Genomic DNA, 21795 nt, shown 5'->3' on the forward strand with positions numbered 1-21795 from the left:
AGTGGTTTTCAAGGAGAAAACAGAATTATTTATGTGTTTACAGTAAAGGGAGACAACTTCCTGTTTTCAGGGTTCACAACAGTATCTTTGATTAAATATTAAAGGGAGGCAACCTTCTGTTTTCAGGGGAGATAAAAGTTTTGAAGAAAGAGAAGAGAACTATGAAGAGGGAGAGTATTGCACTGGAAATAAAGCTGAAGTCCGCACTAGAAAAGATTGAGAAACTGAGACTCACTGCAAGTACGTGGTAGTATCCTACAGATTTAAGAACTTTTTGAATTACTTAATTTTGCACTGTTTAATTTTTTGTGTGTCTGTTCTTTAAGAAAAAATAAGAATTTACCGTAGGGTTTGTGGTATCATTGATTGTGGAGTTGTAAGAAAAGTTTACCTTTATGTTAGCTTAAACCCCAACTCAAAAAAGATAAAGGTATTCACATAGGTTATTGATGACTTTACATGTATTTTAACTGCTTATTAACTGTTTACCAGAATCAACCCCCAGCCCATACCGCCAGAAGCGTACAAAGTCAGGAACTTGTCAGAGCCCCATCAAATCGCCATGTAGGTCCCCCCTCAAGAGCCCATTGGGCATATTCAAACCATCGCCTGTCGGGAGAGGCCGGGCTAGAACAGTTTCTGAAAGGAGTTCTACTTCACAGACAAGAGGTAGGTGTTGTAAGTGGTTCCTTAAAAGCAGCAGGCATATTGTTTTTCAAAATGATCTGTATTTTTACTGTACAAAGTTGGTAACATGCTTGGTTGGCTGGTCGGGCTGGTACTCTATTGCAAAAAGTTTCTGGAATTTTAAGAAATATTTAAGGTAAGACAGTAAGAAAAAAAAATCTATGATAGATAAAGATAACAAAGACAAATGGAGAAGATTATAAGTATCTTCCATGACCGACAGTGTGAGATTATAAGTATCTTCCATGGTTGAGAGAGTAAGATAGGTTCATTCCGACCCGAGCGTAGGTTGTTTTACTTATCTGAGGTGGGAGAAAGGTTTATCCTGACCCCAGGGTAGGCTGTTTTGCGGAAACGATGTTTACCGAGTTTCCGCAAAACACCCTGCGCAAGGGTTGGGATGAACCTATCTTACACGAGCGGCTATGGTAGATGCTTTTTCTCCCACCCCAGTTAAACAATATAAAGTAAAAATGTATTTTTTTGGCTGGAACTCTTTTGTGCGTAGAGAAAATAAATGCGTATGGATGTGTGATAATTTGTGGTTGTCATAGATATGCGTGCAGTGATTCAGATTATGTTAATAGTGAAATCGGTCTTTAAATATTTCTGAGGAGAGTGAAGCATTGTTTCTTGAAAGATGCGTGAAAACCTTTTTATGGTGACATTTGAGGCAGGAATCAATTAATAAGCTTTCAAAATATTGCACCAAGACAAGGTTTCTATGATGCTACAGACAACAGTCTTCAACAAGGGAGGTAATTAACAATAAGATGACCATTAAAAAGGAGTTCCATACGGGCATTTTATTCTTTGCCTATGGGAAAGATAAGAATTTCTACCATGGTTAAATTTTTGGATCTACTTATCTGGGGTGGGGGAATATATATTTTTAAATGTTTTTATCAGCAACAGGATTCAAGGACCTCTGGATCTTAAGTCAGTGACTTATTAGACATAACACTCAACAGGGTTTATATTGCATCATTATAAACAAATTACCTTAATTGTGGCGTGATTTGAACATTTGTATGTTGTTTTTCAGTTTTCATTACCTGTTGGAGTGTTAAAGAACCCTAGTGAGTGTAACATGTTATTTTGAAAATAAACAATTCACTTTTCGAAAGATGATGAAACCTTTTTAAACAGCATAGAATTTTCTCCTAACAGACAGTTCAGTTGACCATGGTGACCAGAAGCTTGCCACAGAGGAAGAATCAAGCCTCTCATCTGACTCTGATGACAATGCAAGCCTCTACAGCATCTCCTGGTCAATGAGTCCACTCTCCAAATGCATATCTCCCCTCCCACCCACTCCAGCCTTCAGAGACACTGTAAAGGTAGGTTTATTGTACAGCTTCTCATGGAACGTTAGTCTGCTTTCCATATATATCTCTCCATCTCTCCCCACCCACACAACCTTTAGAGACCTTTTTTTATAAAATTTCAAAATGAAATTAAAAAGTAATAAAGAATTGAAAAAAATCAATAAAAAAATCAAAATTATCCGTGGACCGGCGGTTTTTAAAGGCCTAGTTTAAGGAATGTTTGGCATGATAATCCCCTGCTGTGCATCTTCTGCTTATTGCACTGGTGTCACAGTAGGGGCCAATTTCCTGTATATTGGTTTATTGGCTTAGGGCCATTTAGGGTCCAATATTATAATGAAACCTCCAAGATGGCCCAGCAGGATACTCAGATTGGAGATCTGATAAGAGGGATCAAGGCAAGTAGATTAAGATCAATACACAGAGGTTGTGAACTATACACAGATTGGGGGGGTGGGTCACTTATAGAAGGCTTAAACAAGGCCTTTAAGACATTTTAATGAAATAAAAATTTGCCCCCACATTTGATGTTTTATTCGCAAGATAACTTTTACTTGGCTAAAGACCAGTTGAAAATCATTTTGGGACATCACAACTTTATACATTTTTAGCCAGATTTTTCATCGGGCAGGCTTTAACAATAATGCGTTAAACTTTTCATTTTATGTCACAAAATCAAGAGTTTTTATCCATTTGTTATCAAACTTGGTCAGACTATTTGTCAGCATGTTATCTTGTATATTTTATGAATATGGGTCATCTTATCCCCCGCTGAAACAAAGATTTCGGGAGGGGGATATTGTTTTGGCGTTGTCCGTCCGTTCAGCCTTTCCTTCCGTCTGTCCGTCTGCTGGTACTGTATCTTGTTTGGCATTGATCAGAAAATGTTCAAACTTGGTCAGAATGTTCCCCTTGATCAAATCTTGACCACTTTGTGGATCACATGGGGTCAAAAACTAGGTCACTAGGTCAAATATTAGAAAAATCTTTGGAACATACAAGTATCATTATACATGGTCAAATATTCATGAAACTTAATCAGAATGTTTTCCTTGATGAACTCTTGGTTGTAAATATAACTGGGTCACATATGATCTAAAATTAGGTCATTAGGTCAAATCTTTGTCCGGAACCATATCATGGTAAAGATTGGTCAAGTTATGTTCAAAATTGGTCAGGATGAACCACATGATGAAATATGGACCACTTGAAGAAAGTGAGTCACATGGGGTCAGATCTTCAAATAAACTTTGGAACATACTAGAGGCATTATACATGGTCAAATTTTCATAAAAATTAATCAGAAGGTTTTCCTTGATGAAATCATGGACTTATTATACCCCCCAAAACAAAGTTTGGGGGGGTATACTGGAATCAGGTTGTCCGTCTGTCTGTCTGTCCGTCTGTCCGTCCGTTTTTTTTTGTCCGGGATTCATCTTTGTCGTTATTGAACAAATCTTTTTCAAACTTTCAGATATTAATGGCCATGATGTAAACTTGCGCCTCTGTGAAATTGGTACGGGTCACATGACCCTGACCAGAGTTATCTCCCCTTGATGTGTTAAAGTAGGCAAAATAAGCCCTGTCCGGGATTCATCTTTGTTATTATTCAACAAATCTTTGTCAAACTTTCAGAAATTAATGGCCATGTTGTAAACTTTCGCCTCTGTGAATTTGGTACAGGTCACATGACCCTGACTGGAGTTATCTCCCCTTGATGTGTTAAAGTAGGCAAAATAAGCCCTGTCCGGGATTCATCTTTGTTATTATTCAACAAATCTTTATCAAACTTTCAGAAATTAATGGCCATGTTGTAAACTTTCGCCTCTGTGAATTTGGTACAGGTCACATGACCCTGACTGGAGTTATCTCCCCTTGTAGGCAAAATTAGCTTTGTCCGGCCTAACTCCAGGGCAAACAACCTAGACATGGAGGGGTGGGGGGTATTCGTTAGCCTATGGCTTACAGTTCTAGTTTAAAACTGGATCACATATGAGGCCTAAAAAAAAATACATTTGGTTCGGGTTACCCGACCCTACCTACGGAATAGGCGCCGACCCTACCGTTTTTATAGTCAGTTTGAAAAAAAAATGAAAAACTAAAAAAAAAAAAAAAAAAAAAATTTCGTTTTTTTTTTAATTGCTTTTTAATATTAAGTTTAAACCTTAAATGCTTGTACAGAAGATAGCTTTAACACCATTCTCCAATGATGAAAATAATAAAAAAAAAAAAAAAAAAAATAAAAAAAGCCTACCTACCCTACCTATTTTTTTTAAGGTTGTAACCCTAACCAAACAAATTTTTTTTTAGGCCTGATTGAAAATTAGGTCACTAGGTCAAATCTTGTCTGGCATGGAAATGATTGGTTGGATTATGATCAAACTTGGTCATGATGTATCCCTTGATGAAATATGGACCGCTTGTAAAAGTGAGGCGCATAGGTTCAAAAACTAGGTCACTAGGTCAAATCTTAGAAATATCTTTGAAACACGTTAGAGACATTATGTATGGTCTAAAATTCATGATCAGAATGTTTTCCTTGATGAACCCTTGGACATGTTTTAAACTGGGTAACATGTGATAAAAATTAGGTCACTAGGTCAAATCTTTCAAAATCTTGTCCAAACTATTTTTTGGTGGTGATTGGTTGAATTATGTTCAAACATGGTCAGAATGTTCTTTTGGGTTAAATTTTGACTGGGTTTTAAAAGTGGGTATATGGGTCAAAAACAAGGTCAAGAAGTCAAATCTTAGAAAAAATATTGGGAACACACTAGAGGCAATCTAATATTCATGAAACTTAATCAGACTGTTTTCCTTGATTGTTGTTGAATAGTTCAAAACAGGGTCACATGGGGTCAGTAGGTGAAATCTTTGAAAAATTGTGTCCCGAACCAAACATCGGTATTGAATAGTCAGTTATTTCGACAAGTATTTTTTTTAGCACCTTTGGAAAGTGTTGTATGGTTTATTTCTCTCAGACCTCAAACCATCTGGCCAGAGAGGATTTGGATATTTCTGACATTGCTGATGAGCTGGAACACCAGCTACTGGATGTTGAGGATGATGTGGACAATCTAGACAAAACTCTGGTAACATTACATTTGTAAAATTGTTCACTGATTATTGAAAAATCTCAGCTTATATATAAGGAAAGCCTGGTCATGCAGGTGTATATGTTTGTCCTTATTCAGGTAACTAAAATAAGGTTTTACACATTTGTAAATGTTTTGCAAGGGTTGACAATACCATTGAATCATACGTTAAAAAAACCTCTCACAGTGCTTAAAGGTGTAATGTTAATACAATATCCTAAGTTGCCAACACATTATACTGTCAAACTTTTCTGAAGGTCATTACCATTTTTCTCAAAATCTCAAATGCCTGTAGCATCTGAATGCAGGGCAAAATTGGCTGTTAGTTTTCTTTGATACTTGGCTGTTAGTTTTCTTTGATACTTGTGGTACATCCATCATAACTTCTGTTAAGTTTATTGACAATGCCTTTATTGCATTTTTTCTTGAGCATGACTTTTGAAAACTGGATATTTAAAGCATTCATATAGAAAACCTCAATGGTGATATTTCAGGTTGAAGAGAAACCAGTTGAAAATGATAAGCTACAAATGGAAACTGACGACACTGCAGTAGTCAAAAACACTGATTCTCTGGAAAACAGTAAATCTAATCCTCCTAAAAATGCTCATTCTGATGATGTTGATAGTGGTGATGCTGAAATGATTGCTACTGAAAGTGTCAGATCGGATCCTCTTTTAAATGTTAAATCTACACCTCTTGAAAAGGTTCAAACATCTATCACAAAAGAGATACCTGCAAGTTTTACTCAATGCACTGATTCAACTGAAACTGTTGTTTGTGATATACTAAATGAGAATTCGAAGGAGTTAAGAACGGATACAACTGCGGAGCCTATTGAGTTAAGAACAGATGCAACTAATGAGCCTACTGAGTTAAGATCAAATACAAATGTGGAGCCCACTGAGTTAAGATCGGATACAACTGCGGAGCCTATTGAGTTAAGAACAGATGCAACTAATGAGCCTACTGAGTTAAGATCGGATACAACTGTGGAGCCTTTTAAGTTAAAAACAGATGCAACTAATGAGCCTTCTGAGTTAAGATCGGATACAACTGCAGAGCAGAGAGATGCAACTAAGAAGAATAAGGAATTCAGATCAGATACTTCTGACAAGACTATGGTGTTAGGAATAGATACAACTGAAAAGCCTTCGGAATTTAGAACAGACAGTGTTATGGTAAAAAGTGCCACTGAGGATGAAGCAGTATGTACTCCTTTAGATAAAAGTGTTAAAATTGAACATAAAATCAATGAAACCTCTCAGGATGAAAATGAAGATGAAAAAGAAACTATTGACATAAACAGTGAAAGCGATAATGTTTTTAAATCAGAAAATAAACTATTTATGTCTCCCTCTGGTTTAAAGAGGAGAATAGCTCATGTATCAACAAAAAGAAAAGAAGATGGGCATGATAAAAGACATATAACATCTGAAAAGCCAAAGTCTGCTCAAGATAATGTTGAGTTAGCCAAATCAGATTCAAGCTTTAGCCACAGCGAAAATGTGGGGAAAAAATGCTCAAGAGAAAAAGATACTCCAAGTGCCGAGACAGAAGGTTCTGAATCATTACTGGAGGCCGTAAAGGAAGTTGGATCTCACCCGAGGTATTCTGCAGAAAAAAAGTATACAGACAATGTAGATGATATAGAACAGTTGTCAGATTCAGATATTGAAAATGACTCTGAAATTGATTTAATAAACAAGAACAATGCTACAGATATTGACATGGACTTCTGTGTTTCTAGGTCTAAGGTCTTTGGTGCTGGTAGTAATGGGAGTTTTGAAAAACTGCCAGATGATAAACAAATGAATGACACTAAAGATGTGATTGAAGTCTGGAAAGAACCTCAAGATGAAGTTGTTCAGAAAAAGAATACACCAAAATCCAGTCTTATTCGACAGGAGGCAGTAGCTGCAAAAAGAAAACTTACTAAATTGCACAATGACACTGCTGTCACTAAGAAACTTGAAAAAGATTTTTCATCTGATCAAAAGGACAGTATCATTTATGTGAATAATCTTGACAGTGAAGGTCTCGGTGAGAAGAGTATGAAGGTCAAAACAGAATCAGATAAAGTTAATGTTCATGAGAACAAACAACGAAATAAGAAGATAAAGAGTTTAGTAGAAGAAGAACTAGCTGGATTCGATTTTGATGGGGATTATAATGTACTCTCTAGAGATAGTGAACCTGCAAAGGATTTAATAAGAAGTCCTGATTATTGCCATAGGAAATTGGAAAACTTTGTGAAAAGGAATAACAAAAAGTTAAAGCGATGTAAATATGTTGACCTTGATGGTCAAGCTACTGAGCAGGGTAATAATACAAACCAAACTAGTCAGAAAAGTGAGCTTCGACCAGCTGTTAAGTTTGAGAGATTGGGTGATGGAAATTCTAAATCTAAAATTGATAGCAAGTTGGCAGCTCTGACTGAAAATAAAGCTTTTATTGATGGCTGTGTACCTTTGTTACAAAGTGAGGGGAGTAAACATGCGTTTAAAAGAGTGGAATTGTCTAAATCCAAAACATTAATTGATACAATTGGAAGTATGTCGAGCAGTGAAAGAAAGTCAACAATCAGAGCAGAAACAATTGGAAAGGAAAACAGTGTTACTCCTCCTTCAAGGCAGCTGAGTACAGGATTTGTAGTTAGTCAAGTTAGTTTAGAAAGATCTCCGAGCTGTGAAAGTACAAAGTCGTTCCGAAACTCACCCGCCAGAGTGTCGGAATTTGACCATTCTCTCTGTGATAATGTTATTGAAGAGGAGAGTTACTCTACTGATATAACTGAGAAGACAGACTTAGTTGGTGCTCTTGGTGTTGAAATTAGTAAAAACAAAACTGATAATCATAGTTCAAAACAGGAGGATGTTGTAAGTGATGCTGATATTTTAATGCCTCAAGATGTGAAAGAAATCAAAGGGAAACAACATTTAAGTGTAAAAAGTTCAGATACATCAAGGTTAAAACTGACAGAGAGGAAATCAGTGATTGTTGAAGACAATGAAAAGCCAGGTTGTTCATATACAGTTGACACAAATATTGAAAGTCACACTGACAGAGTAAAATCTGCTACCATTAAGATTATAAGTGATCCTAATGATCTAGCAAGTTTAAACTCAGCCTCACTTTTTCATAGTGTGACTATGGATCCAGGTCTGGGTTTGGAATCAATGGATCCTACTTCACCTGTTTCACCATTAAGTATTTCACCATTCTGTTTTATGAATCCAATTTCACCCCTGCCCCCCTCCCCAGTTAGACATTTAAACAGAGTTTCTCCTCTCTCACCTCAACTAGAGGAGAAAATTCTTACAGATCAAACAGAAGTAATTTGTGATCCTAATAATTTTGAAAAAGATGGTTCTGGTGTAAAAGATAAATGTGATCTAAGTGTTAATGAAAAAGAGAGTGCAGGATATCTTTCACTTCAGCAATCAAAGGCAACTGGAAATAATGACAATGCAAATGAAACTGAGGAAGAGTTAACTGTTGGAATTGGCATTGAAAAAGATATAGGAAAAAGTTCAATGCCTCGGCCTGATGACTTAGAAAGAAAAAAACATCTTGATGAATGTATAAATCCTGATATAACTAAAACTGTGACTTTGTCCAATGATAGTATAGCTAAATCAGAGACTGAATCTGAACAATTTACAAACAATACTGAAAATTCAGTTGGTAAGATTGCTGTAAATTCTGAAGAGGATAGTAAGATGTCAAATAGTGCTATAAGTGAAGATGTGAAAATAAAATCAGAAAACATTCATAATTCTGAAAGTAATTTGGACAGTTTAAAGATGAGAAATAGTGTAAAGGAAAAGAACATTGTAAATCTAAAAATGGTAAAGGATATAAAAACTGAAAAGATTTGTAATGATGAATTTAAATCTTCAGGCAAAGTGAAAACTAAAAAGCATAGAAATGATTTAAATAATGCAGATGTTAATGAACAAAAAGAAGAAATTTGTGGTGAAAGTTCTGTAAAAAGAAGAACAAGAACTACTTCGAGCAATGAAAAGACTGAAGAAGTTTTGACCAAACAACCACCTAAAATACCCATAAAGAAGATATTAGAGATTAACAATCTGTCACCACTGCCCAAAATGATAAGTCCTGTGCGTTCACCTAAGAGTCGATTATCTACAAAAGTGCTGAAGCCAGTCAGCAAAAACACAAATCTCCCTGAACTCTTTATACCTAAACCAGGTGATAGGAAAATGGATGTCAGGAGTGTAAGTAATCATGGAAATGTTAAGAAAGACAATAAAGAGGACAAAACTGATCAAGGAATCAAATCTAAAAGTGCAAACATTCAAAAGATTTGTTCTAAAACACCCATTGTACAAAATTCAGAGGACTCTATAGAAAATAGTTTCTGTGTTAGAAAGTCTGGAAGGACAGCACTAAGGAAATCAACAAGAAATAGAGTAAAAAGTGCCGAACAAACTGAACATTCAGAAAGTGACAAAAAGAACTTGACAAATGATAAAATCCATCCTGAAAATATGTTACAAACTGAAGCTGAAGTTAGACTTGACAACCAGGAAATTGAATATAATAAAGATGTAAAACCTGACACTGATGTACATGAAAGTGAGATGGATGCAATGGGGGATGCAAAAACCATCACAGTTGCCATGGAAACTGGTGAGATTGAGATTAAGCCAGAGCTGGATGAAGTTCCAGAAGGAATGGACAACTGGGCGTTCAAGCGGAAAACGCGCCTCGCTCACAAGACCAACATACAGCCACTTAAACCATTGTAAGTTACTTAACAAAAGACAGAAAAAAAAATCTGCCTAATCTGTAAAGCTGATGTTTAAGAAGGTTACAGAAATTATGAATCATCACCGTTAGTCTACTCAAAGACCGTATCATTGTTTTTCCTAGAAAAGAACCTAAAAATCTATTATAATAGAAAATCAATGTTATGGTAGTTATCAGAGAGGATGATGTGCGTTAAGCAGTTTATAATTATAACTTGTATTGTTTGACTGGTAAATGTCCAAGAGTTTTTAAAATGTTGGTGTTTGTTTATGTCACTGTCATATGCCGTGATCCAGCGTTGAAAAGCATGCGCATTCACTCAAAAAAAATATAGAAATTTGATTTCTCTTCATGATAATTTACGTCATTTAATTAATATTTGACTAAACTGTTATATGAAAAGACTGTATTGCATAAATGTTCATGTAATTTATTTGATACTCAGGAGAGTACCAGTGATCGACGCTCCAGTGCTGACCCAGTCTGGTAAAAAGAGACGGTCGGGCCCAGGGGACCAGGCCCAGGACAAAAAACAGGTAAACAAAGTGTTGGTAGTAAGCTTTCTTTGTATAGTTTGTGTGAAGTATAAGCCTTGTTACCCATACATGAAGGTTAAACATTGTCTCGAAATAGCATTGAAATATTTCTTGATATTGGGCTTTTGCTTTCTCTATAAATTAATGAGTCTATTAAATTGAGCCAAAAGAAGAAATTCATAATTTTGGCCTGTTGGATGAGTATAAACTATTAGAATAACAACTTGTTTCCTAAATTGTAGCATCAATATGTCAAACTCAAGCTTATGTGTAAAGCCAAATGCCTCATTTCACATGTACCTATTTGTGCTTAATTTTTCAGTGCAAAGAAGGTTTGTTTTCTGCCAAGTCCAAAGTTGCTGAAACTTTATTTGAAAAAGGTAAGTTTTCGTCTATTTACTAACAGTAACTGTTGTTATACTGGCAATCCATTGGAGAAAAACAGTTCTGTGATGTTACTGGTATTGCATTACATATCTTGGAACTTGTACATACACAAATTGTGCTTTGTCATTAACTATAAAAAAGATATGTTTATTTGCCATCATAATGTTTTTGTATTAACTTTAAAATAGGGATGAAAATGAATGGCAAACTTGATATTTGAATATTTGGTAATTCTTTCGATCGAATATTCCATTACCGAAATACTTATTTTAGAAGATGTAGTAAACTTCTATTATTTTTTCGCTAAAGTAATAGCCCTTTTTTTTATCCCGTAATTTGTTGTAGCCAGTACGCGCGGCTGACCCTGATTTTACCCAAATGAGTTTTGAAATTCTCCATTTTCAGGAAGAGATAAGCAGTACATTATAAACAGACAAACAACAATATGGAATAATGTCAATTCCGCTGCCATTATATCTGTAAACAATGTGAAATTTAGATAGATTAAATTTACGTGCAGCCTCGTTATTTGATTGACATCTAAATTGACTAAATATAACTATGAAAAACCCAAATCAACTCAGGAACTAGTAAAATAATAAAACGAAAATATATGTGGATTTGACTCATCTTTTGTAAAACAATAGAGGAAATATATCCGAATTCGCTATACTGTATCGAACCATGGAAAACAGTTTAAAGCACATATATGTTACAACCTTATTGTAGCACATGACATTCATATCATCAGCGCGATTGAGCTACATTGTACGGCTTAATTAAGCCAAGAGAACACATTGGTGTTAAAGCCGATTCCTAGCCAGATATTGTAGAAGTAGGGGGACTTTTTATAGCACCCAACGATAAGTCCCTAAATGTCATATGACGCATGTTAAGTTTATTGTCATTACATTCACACATCTGGTATGAGGGGCCAATCGTTATGAAAACAAGACAAACACTCTTTATAAACAACAACAGTGTTGTAGGCAAAAGGTTTTTTATTCACTTTATTGAACTTTTTTTTCGATTCCGACATTCGAATACCAAACTTTTGATGGAATATTCGAATATTCGTTTGCATCCCTACTTTAAAAGCTACCCTTAATAATCTTTTTTATAACCTTCTAAGTGATATTTTCGTTCATTATCAAGGCATATACAAGAAGACCCTAGGCCACCTGAAGTCGCTAGAGCCCACGGTTGAGGTGTTCATGTCCGGGCTTACTGCTGACTGCCCGTCTAGTGACCTCCCACACCTCCCAGGGATGCTACTTAAATACTGCATTGAGGTAAAGCCCCCTGATTACACTGTACTTATACTTGTGAATATTTTAATTACACTTTTTTATCAAATTTATACATATGCCTTATATATCTTTTTGGTGTAAAAACATTGTTAGTTTTCACATTGGAAGAAATCTTTTTTTTTTCTTAGTAAGTTGAATGTTTTCACTACTAAAGATGCTTTATGAATACTTCAATGATAGTTTCATTTAACCATATTTTGTGTCTGATTCCTGGTGAGCCTTTATGATTTTGTTATCATTTGATGACTGATTACTAAAATGTAAAATAATTTACCAAAAAATATATTATCCATAAAGTTATTATAGTTTGTATATTAATTGTGCTCTTTATTTCAGCTGTAATTGGACATAAAATGACCTATTCTGCAATTGCTACAGTGAATATAAAAGGCCTAGTTTTTCTACAAAGTTGATTTCCTGTATAGGCATATAGGATGATTACTTCTGAATTTCTCCAAATACATATGCATATCATTATATTCTATCTTGATGTACAGTGTCTAGGTCGCATGAAGACCGATTCTCTTGACACCGTGTACGAGGTATGTCGCCGAGACCAGCACACAACCTTACGGCCCCTTGTGTTCCCCCTGCTGAATAATGTGGAAAAACGTGCGCTACATCTTCTACAGTTCCTGCACTGTAACAAGGCAATGGTAGGTGAAATTATGTAGTCTATATTGTAGGGTTAACTTTTAATTTTTTGCCTAGATCTTTCTGCTATATAACAAGGAAATGGTGGGAGTAAATCGCTCGCCTTTTTAGCTCCACTGGCCGAAGGCCATGGAGCTTATGTCGTCACAGATTGTCCGTCGTGAGTGCGTGCGTGCGTGCGTGCGTAAACTTTTACTTTAAACGACATCTCCTCTGAAACTGATAAGCGGATTTTGACAAAACTTCACAGGAATGTTCCTTTGGTGGTCCTTTACCAAAATTGCTCAAATGGTTCCGGTCCATTGCACAATATGGCCGCCAGAGCTAAAAATAGCAAAATCTTTAAACGACATCTCCTCTGAAAAGGTTCAGCAGATTTTGATGAAACTTGACACTAATGTTCCTTGGGTGGTCCTTTATTAAAATTGCTCAAATGGTTCTGGTCCATTGCACAATATGGCCGCCACAGCTAAAAATAGCAAAATCTTTAAACGACATCTCCTCTGAAACGGATAGGCAGATTTTGATGAAACTTGACAGAATTGTTCCTTGGGTGGTCCTTAACCAAAATTGCTCAAATGGTTCCGGTCCGCTGCACAACATGGCTGCCAGGGCAAAAAAATAGAAAAACCTTTAAAGAACATCTTCTCAGAAACCGATGATCAGATTTTGATGAAACTTAACAGAAATGTTCCTTGGATGGTCCTTTATCAAATTTGCTTCAATGGTTTCGGTCCACTGCACAAGATGGCCCCCAGAGGTAAAAATAGAAAAACCTTTAAACGACTTCTCCTCAGAAACCGATGATCGTATTGCAATGAAACTTGACAGAAATGTTACTTGGGTAGTCCTTAACCAAAATAGCCCAAACAGTTCTGGTCTGCTGCACAACATGGGCACCAGAGCTAAGAATAGAAAAAAACGTTAAACTACATCTTCTCAGAAACCGATTATCAGATTTTGATGAAACTTTACATAAATGTTCATCGGGATGCCCTTTAACCAAAATTGCCCAAATGGTTCCGGTCCGCTGCACAACATGGCTGCGAGAGTTAAAAATAGAAAAACCTTTAAGGACTTCTCGTCCGCAGTTTTCACGAAAAACATTTTAACCTACTAGCCAGTTGGACTAGCATAATGGCATATTTTACTAGTCCGAATGACAATCTAGTAGTCCGACTATTTTGCCACATTATAAAACTGTATGCTTGAGGTAAATACCTATTTCAATTGAGCAGCTTGTAGTTTGAGTAAACATTTCTTTATTATGATGCTCATGCAGTGATAGGGAGTGACATCCTTCTGTTGGGAATAGTGCTCCTTGTTTTTCAGAACCTATGGGTACTATGTAAAAACAAAAGGCATCTTGCTTGAATAGACTGTAATAATATCAACATGGTTAGAAAAGAAATGCCATGCTTTAATAGCTTTGATTACATTTTACTACTGAATTACCTCCCTTTAATAGAAAAAAAATAATGTCTTAATTTTTCACGTATAGCATCTTTAAATAATTTTTAAACAATAATAATTTATGAGTAAACATATAAGCATAAAGTTCTCACAAAAACATCAATTTAAAAACCTTACATTTATACATAGGAAAGTATATATAGACTGAACATTAATTTTCGTTTAAGTGACATTCTGAAAGTTTATGAAACAGCTATTTTTAGTAACTTAAATGGCCGAAAAGTGTAAGTGAAACACCAAGTCGATTCTATCTCGTCAGTTCTTGTTCAGGTTAGATATTTGCTTCATAATCTATTCAGATTAAATGTTAACCGATGATCAGATTTTGATGAAACTTGACAGAAATGTTCCTTGGGTGGTCATTAACCAAAATTTGTTAAATGGTTCCAGTCCACTGCACACCATGGCTGCCAGAGCTAAAAAATAAAAAAAATTTATACGACTTGTCGTCGAAACCGATGACCTTTTTTCGATAAAACTTGACAGAAATGTTTGTTTGGTGCTCCTTTACTCAAATTGCCCAAATCATTTCGGTCCACTGCACAACATGGCAGCCAGAGCTATTAAAGTAAAAAATTTTTTTAAATAACTTCTCCTCAAAAATTGATGATTGTATTTCTATGAAACTTGACGAAAATGTTCGTTAGGTGGTCTTTGCTTGAACCTTTTGGCCAGTGGAGCACAGGCACTGATGTGCCTCTTGTTAGATGAATGTTTTCAAAGGATAGAACAAGTTATAAAGTGCCCAGTGTCTGTAAAAAGGAAATGGTAGGTGATTTTATAAAGAATCAAGGCATATACAAGTATTTTACAGATGAATAATTAATATGCCAAATATTAGTAATGGAACTACTTTCTTGTTACCAATAAGCACATGGTGGCATAGATATTCTGAACCCCTTTCAAATTATTAAAACTAGTTGATATATCATAATCTTCTTTTTCACATCAACCATTAAGTCAAGCATCTTTTAAAATCAATAACTTCAGATGTACATTTTAAATGAAAACATTGTGTTCTATCTTCAGGGCCTGAGTGGTGAAACAGTGTTTACAATGTTGTGGCAAGCCGTGTTCAGCCGAAGTGTGGACACCAGTGTTGTAGGTCAGATGTCCATGTGTCGAGTCTTCACTGCACTCTCCTCCACACAGGGTATGTACTGACAAATACATTACCCAAGTCCTCTCTAAGAAGTACATGTATACATGTTCGAGATCTATACCTGTCGTCATACTAATCCTGTTCGAGAACTATTCCTGTCCGAGAACTAATCCTGTCTGAGAACTATTCCTGTTCAAGAACTAATCCTGTCTGAGAACTATTCCTGTTCAAGAACTAATCCTGTCTGAGAACTAAACCTGTCTGAGAACTATACTTGCCCAAGAACTATACCTGTCCAAGAACTACTCCTGTCTGTAAACTAATCGGGTCCAAGAACTACTTATGTTGGAGAATTTTTCTTTCAGAGAACTATTCCTGTCCGAGAACCATTCCTGTCTGAGAACTGTTAACCTATTGATAGAGTGCAGAGTAATGACATTTTTTACAATACGCAATCTACTTATTGCATAGTAAGCTTTAAATGTTTGACATTTGATTGACCATAAGGTACAAAATACTAACTACACCCAACAGTCACAACTGAAATTATGATTAACTTCATGCTCTTTATGAATAATTTAAATAACTCATGCAGTGGGTACTATTTCTTCATGTACTTTCAGGAAACATTGAGCGAGCCCGAGTGTTGTTTTACCACATTGTGACCTGCGGCTACCTTAATCCAAACCTACTGGTGGTGCCCATAGTCAGTGTGTGGCCCGAGGTCCTGTGTAAGAGCCCAGAGGACAGCCCTGACAAGGTTGTTACCCCTGGACTGACCTTGGCCTTGGAGGAGGTCATCAAAAGGTCACTGGTGGAACAGGACACCGAGGTCAACAGAAAAGTGAGTCAAGTTTAGTGATTTACATTTACCTAAAATCTAAACGTAACATTTTCAAAACTTCTAGTAAAGATAAATGAAAGTTTCTAATTGTATGTTTGCACTTTCATATCCTTGCATTTAGATCTTTTGAAAGAGTAGAGGATATAAATGTATGTTTTTATACAATATAAGCTATTTTTACCTTACAACTTAATCATTGGCTTTAAAGAAATAGTAAAAATATCACTAGTTTGAATAGGTCAAAAACATCTTAACCAGTGTTTGGCATGATTGACGACTTTAATTTGAGATTTAGTTTGTTCATATTAAACTATCAGAAATAATTCACTAATACATATATAATTTCTCTGCATTTCAGGTGTTGCTGGTTTTACAGAAGCTGTGTTGCTGGAGTGGTAGCCATGGCAATATAGACACAGTCCTGAAAACAATCATGAACAAACTGGCATACGTAACACACCCAGAGTCAAGAAACATAGGTGAGCTTGCTATAGTTGTGAATGGCTGCTGTAATTTTCGCAGTATGTAGCACAAAGCTTTTTGCAGCATTTTTTCTTTTGACTTTTTTTTTTATCTCCAATCTGTTAATGATGTGTGCAAGTAGTTCATAAAATGAAAAAAACAGTTTTACTATTTAGTAACTCAACTAAAGGTTTAGTGTGGTTAAAGCAGAAACAATGATTCCCAGATATTGCTTTCTTCACAGTTTACTATGGAATAATAATGCAGATACAGAAAAAATATATTCTATGTTACTACTGCTTACATATATATTTCGTAATCCTGTTATTTTGAAAATATAAATTTCTTCTAAAGGTCTTGTTGGCTTGAAGCATGACAAAAAGACCACAGCTAAAACTGATTATCTTTTATTATAAACAAATCAAGTTCAAGTTCATTGATTATTATCAGAAGCAACTTTTTAACAGTAAACTTCAGCTTTCAGAGTTGTTAACTTAACCAACATAATAGCTATTAACCAGCATTTATTTCTTTATTCTATATTTACTTTAATCTTAAATATTCAGCTGCAGTGTTTGAGCTGACGAAGGCCGTGGACCTGTTATTGTCCACCCAACCTTGGAGCTGGGTCAAGGACATGTTTATCTACACCTGTGGACTCCAATCTGCGGCCAACAAGTACCGGGCAGAGAAGATCAATGTCCCTGTGGCACCAGAGTATATGTGTGCGGTTCTTAAAATGACCAGTAAGTATATGTGTGCTGTACTTATAATGACCAGTAACAATATATGTGCTGTACTAAAAATGACCAGTTAGAATATGTGTGCTGTACTGAAATGACAAGGAAGACTATGGCATTGTACTTAAAATGACCAGTATGAATATGTGCACTGTACTTAAATGACCAGAACATGTGTGTGCTGTACTTAAAATGACCAGTATGAATATGTGCACTGTACTTAAATGACCAGAACATGTGGGTGCTCTACTTAAAATGACCAGTAAATATGTGCACTGTACTTATATGACCAGAACATGTGTGTGCTGTACTTAAATGACCAGAACATATGTGTGCTGTACTTAAATGACCAGAACATGTGTGTGCTGTACTTAAATGACCAGAACATGTGTGTGCTGTACTTAAAATGACCAGTACGAATATGTGCACTGTACTTAAATGACCAGAACATGTGTGTGCTGTACTTAAAATGACCAGTATGAATATGTGCACTGTACTTAAATGACCAGAACATGTGTGTGCTTTACTTAAAATGACCAGTAAATATGTGCACTGTACTCAAAATGACCAGTCAGTATATGTGCACTGTACTTAAATTGACCAGTAAGTATAAGTGGGCTGTACTTAAAAAAAAACAGAACTTATATGTGCGCTGTACTTAAAATGACCAGAACAGATTATTAGTGCACTATATTTAAAATGAGAACAAATGTGTGCGCTTTACTTAAAATGACCAGAACATGTGTGTGCTTTACTTAAAATGACCAGAACATGTATGTGTGCGCTTTACTTAAAATGACCAGAACATATGTGTGCGCTGTATTTAAAATGACCAAAATATATGTGTGCATTGTACATAAAACCACCAGTAAGTATATTTACACTGTACTTAAAATGACCAGTCATGCAGTTAGTCATTTGATTAGCCTGTCACATTATTAGCATTTTATGACAGGACTGGTCTTTTCCTTTTGATTCTGTGATGGGGACCTCATAACTTTTGGTGCTGAATAGCATCTGAATTTCTATTGGGAAAATGCAGAGGTTATTTTATATTATTGGGATACTGCATAAGTTAAACTCACCGATAAACTGACCATGTTATATAGAGCTATAAACCTTGTATCAATATTTGACTACCGGGTATATGTCATTACATCCACAGGTAATGCTGTGCACAGTCACTCTAGCGAGGTCCCAGGCCGGGACATAAAACAGATGACACGGTGCTGGCTCCTGCCAATACTCAACCATACACCAGGTGACTTATACCTTTATTTTAATCATATGATAGTAACTATGCAAAAGTCAATGTATCTAAACCATCCACATTTTATTGTATTTCCGTCGTAATGTTTTATTCTCTTTAAAGATTTAGCTTGAACAAGTGGTTAGTTCAAGTGCTAATGTAAGCAGTCTTGCCTTCAAAGAAAAAAGATCATGTAATGGCATTGCCTTGGTGCCCAGGTTTTGCAAAAACTATACAAATACATAACAATACATTACAAATACTTCACATTACTACAAAAAAATAAAGTGCAACTTTAAACTTATTGCTCTGACATCTTAACAGAAACAATAGGCATATGAGTAGCAAGTGCCTTAACTCTGGCTAAACTATTTGTATGAGTTATGGACCTAACAGAGAAAAGTGATAGGCTCTACTTGCAGTGCTATTGTATCATAGTTTTGAATTATTTCTCTTTTAAATAGACACACCCAAATGATCCTGTCTGTGTGGCAGTATTTTTTGTATCATAAATGATGTCGCCATCATGGAATAATTTCATTATATATTTTTGATGTATATCTTGTGTAATAACTGATGATGTCACTTTATAAAGGTTGTAAATGTGCGCTATATGTAAAGACATTTGATGTATTTAGGTATTTAGCATAATCACTATATTAGTCATTTAATACAAAATTTATTAAACAGTTTTTCTATAATTGTTAAAAACATGCCTTTTAATTGTATTGAACTGGTTTGATAAATATTGTATTGAATGGTCAGGAATGTGGTATTCTATTTTTATCATACTGATTTCATGAGCTACAGAGCTAAATACATAATATCACTTCAAAGGTTATTACGTTAGTTATATAATGACACGACATCAATAATAACACAAATAACAAATACTTCCTATTCCTTGGCAGGTTTGAAGTCAGTCCAGAACAGCTGCTTGGAAATGTTTCTTGAGATCTCCCCCATCCATCCCCCAGTGTTGGCGATCGTGCGGAACTGGTTCGACCAACACCGACACATGGTCAACAATGACATTGTAGAGCAACTAGAACAGATGCGACTCTCGTACAAGTCCAATTTTGCTCTTGTCTGCAAACCGTTTGTTTGAATGTGACAATCCTTTGTAAAATTACTGGGAGCCCAATTTTTGTCTACATTAGTCTTACACTTTGACTTCAAAGAAAAACATATAGTACTTTGTTAAGACAATGTTAAGAACTTCTATGTATGTTAAACGATTCTGGCATGCATATTTACTATTTCAATTTTGCATGATAAATGTTGGTCCAGATAATTGTATGTCGAGGAATTCTTTTACGATTGTTGATTTTGCAAATCTGTCACAGGATTAGTAGAATCGGTAAACAAGAGTCTAATTATTTAGACTTGCTGTATGGGTGCAAACATTCTTTTTTTTCCGGTTCATAATGATGATAATTATGCAGTATTGACATCGATTATTCATTAAAACAATGTTATGCATTTATACTTATCAGTATTTAATATTTTTCACTATTTGGCTAGTCCAGTCTGGCAAATCATGTTGAAGCATATTTCACTCATTATAACATGCTGTATGGATGGTTCAATATTTGTATTTTTAAATACATATTCGTTATTGAAATTGTACAAAGTGCATTTTTATGATTTCTATGTAAATAACTTCTATATTTATTGACTATTTCTTGTGTGGATTTGTGTATTATGTTATATTATGTATAGATACTCATCTAGCAGAGGAGGAGGAAGCGGAGATGAACTGACCAACATTAGAGGGCTTTTTATTTTTTAAAGCTTAAAGCATAACTTGGAAAATACTGGAAGAAATTGAATGTAACTTGGAAAAGTGATAGATTGTAATGTGTAGTTGTAAGCATAACAGGAATTTTAACTCTTGGGCACTTGCGTGCAATGTTATTTTCCCTTGCACTTCCATTTTTTTGAAAGAAAGTTTGTCTGAATTAGAACTCAGTAAATCCTTAAAGGATTTGAAATAAACTTTAAATATTGATTGATAACAATGTTCATTTGTGCATAACGCAGAAAATTCCACCTTTCTTTTGTTCTTTGCTTTGATTTTCAAACAATTTTTTTCCGAATTCTACCTTGTAAAATACCAAATGTAATTCAACTACTGAATGGAATTTGGTTAACTGAAAGTATGATTGATTTATATATTACAATGTTTCTTTTTAATACTTAACTTTTATGAAGGTTTGTTCATGCATGCTCAGTTTAAGGGGAAATAAAGGTCTTGAAATGTGATACTTTGAAAACATTTCTAGTTGATTTTGAAACATTGCTTAAGAAATGTTCATTCGTTGTTCCCAAGATTGTTGTGACCATAGAAGCCACTCCTCAATGGTAGGAATATGTATAATTGTTTTATATGAAGCATGTTGTTGTTTTGTTCGTTTATTCTGAGATTGCACTTTATTACTCCATTAAATATACATGTATTATAATCATAGTTACTCTACTGTAGAATGTGTTCAAGTCAATCATAAACTTTCATTATAAAGTGTGCTAAGTTTTCTTTAGTGTTGAATTTCTTTGTTGTCAAAATATTTTTATCTCCATATTTTTGTTAAAATTTGTAGAAAATAAATTCATAAAAACCTTAGATGCGTTTTGGTTGTTGGATGAAAAGTAGCAAGTGAAATGTAAACCTATAATAGATTAATTTCATTACCGTAAGTTTCTAGCCCAAATTTCTCACAAAAAAATATTTATAACAAGCTTAAGTCTTCTTTCATTTAGCTAAATTACTTTATAAATTGTTTTACAAAATAAAATAAAAAGTTCATCTTAATTATCAAAATTATAATTTCATTCAAAAGTTTCAGAATTCTCAAAAATGGGAATTTCACACAAATTGTAGGAACAAAATTAGTAAGCTTAGCTTGATCCTGTTATAAAGGGATGAAAGATTGTTTGTGAAATTGAGGCTAGGCCTTAATTTCTGTAACATCTCAAGTTCCTTATAACAGGATTAAGCTTAGCTCAATATTTATGTTTTGGTCTAATGTGTGTACTTATTACATTCTTAAGATTTTTTTATGAAATTATCTGCATGATACTCATGAATTCTTATTCTAATAATGAAGATGAAATAAGCTACTTAAGTTTTTTTATGCTTCAGAACTTTCGAA

The 21795-nt window shown here is 35.0% G+C and overlaps 1 protein-coding gene across 1 annotated transcript in view; it reads left to right on the top strand.

The window, feature by feature from the left end:
• Window positions 1-21266, top strand: part of LOC128219697 (uncharacterized) — a 36911-nt gene extending 15645 nt beyond the window's left edge. Inside the window, exons 10-24 of the mRNA XM_052927617.1 lie at window positions 127-240; window positions 493-669; window positions 1858-2027; window positions 4997-5107; window positions 5605-9881; window positions 10332-10422; window positions 10745-10802; window positions 11965-12101; window positions 12617-12775; window positions 15276-15399; window positions 15972-16192; window positions 16551-16671; window positions 17221-17400; window positions 18560-18655; window positions 19555-21266. Of these exons, the coding sequence (XP_052783577.1) occupies window positions 127-240; window positions 493-669; window positions 1858-2027; window positions 4997-5107; window positions 5605-9881; window positions 10332-10422; window positions 10745-10802; window positions 11965-12101; window positions 12617-12775; window positions 15276-15399; window positions 15972-16192; window positions 16551-16671; window positions 17221-17400; window positions 18560-18655; window positions 19555-19751 (6233 nt within the window). The 3' untranslated portion in view covers window positions 19752-21266. The remainder of the gene's footprint in view (window positions 1-126; window positions 241-492; window positions 670-1857; window positions 2028-4996; window positions 5108-5604; window positions 9882-10331; window positions 10423-10744; window positions 10803-11964; window positions 12102-12616; window positions 12776-15275; window positions 15400-15971; window positions 16193-16550; window positions 16672-17220; window positions 17401-18559; window positions 18656-19554) is intronic.
• The last annotated feature ends 529 nt before the right edge of the window (window positions 21267-21795 follow it).

This window comes from Mya arenaria, chromosome 15 (genome assembly GCF_026914265.1).
Source record: "Mya arenaria isolate MELC-2E11 chromosome 15, ASM2691426v1".
Lineage (NCBI taxonomy): Eukaryota > Metazoa > Mollusca > Bivalvia > Myida > Myidae > Mya > Mya arenaria.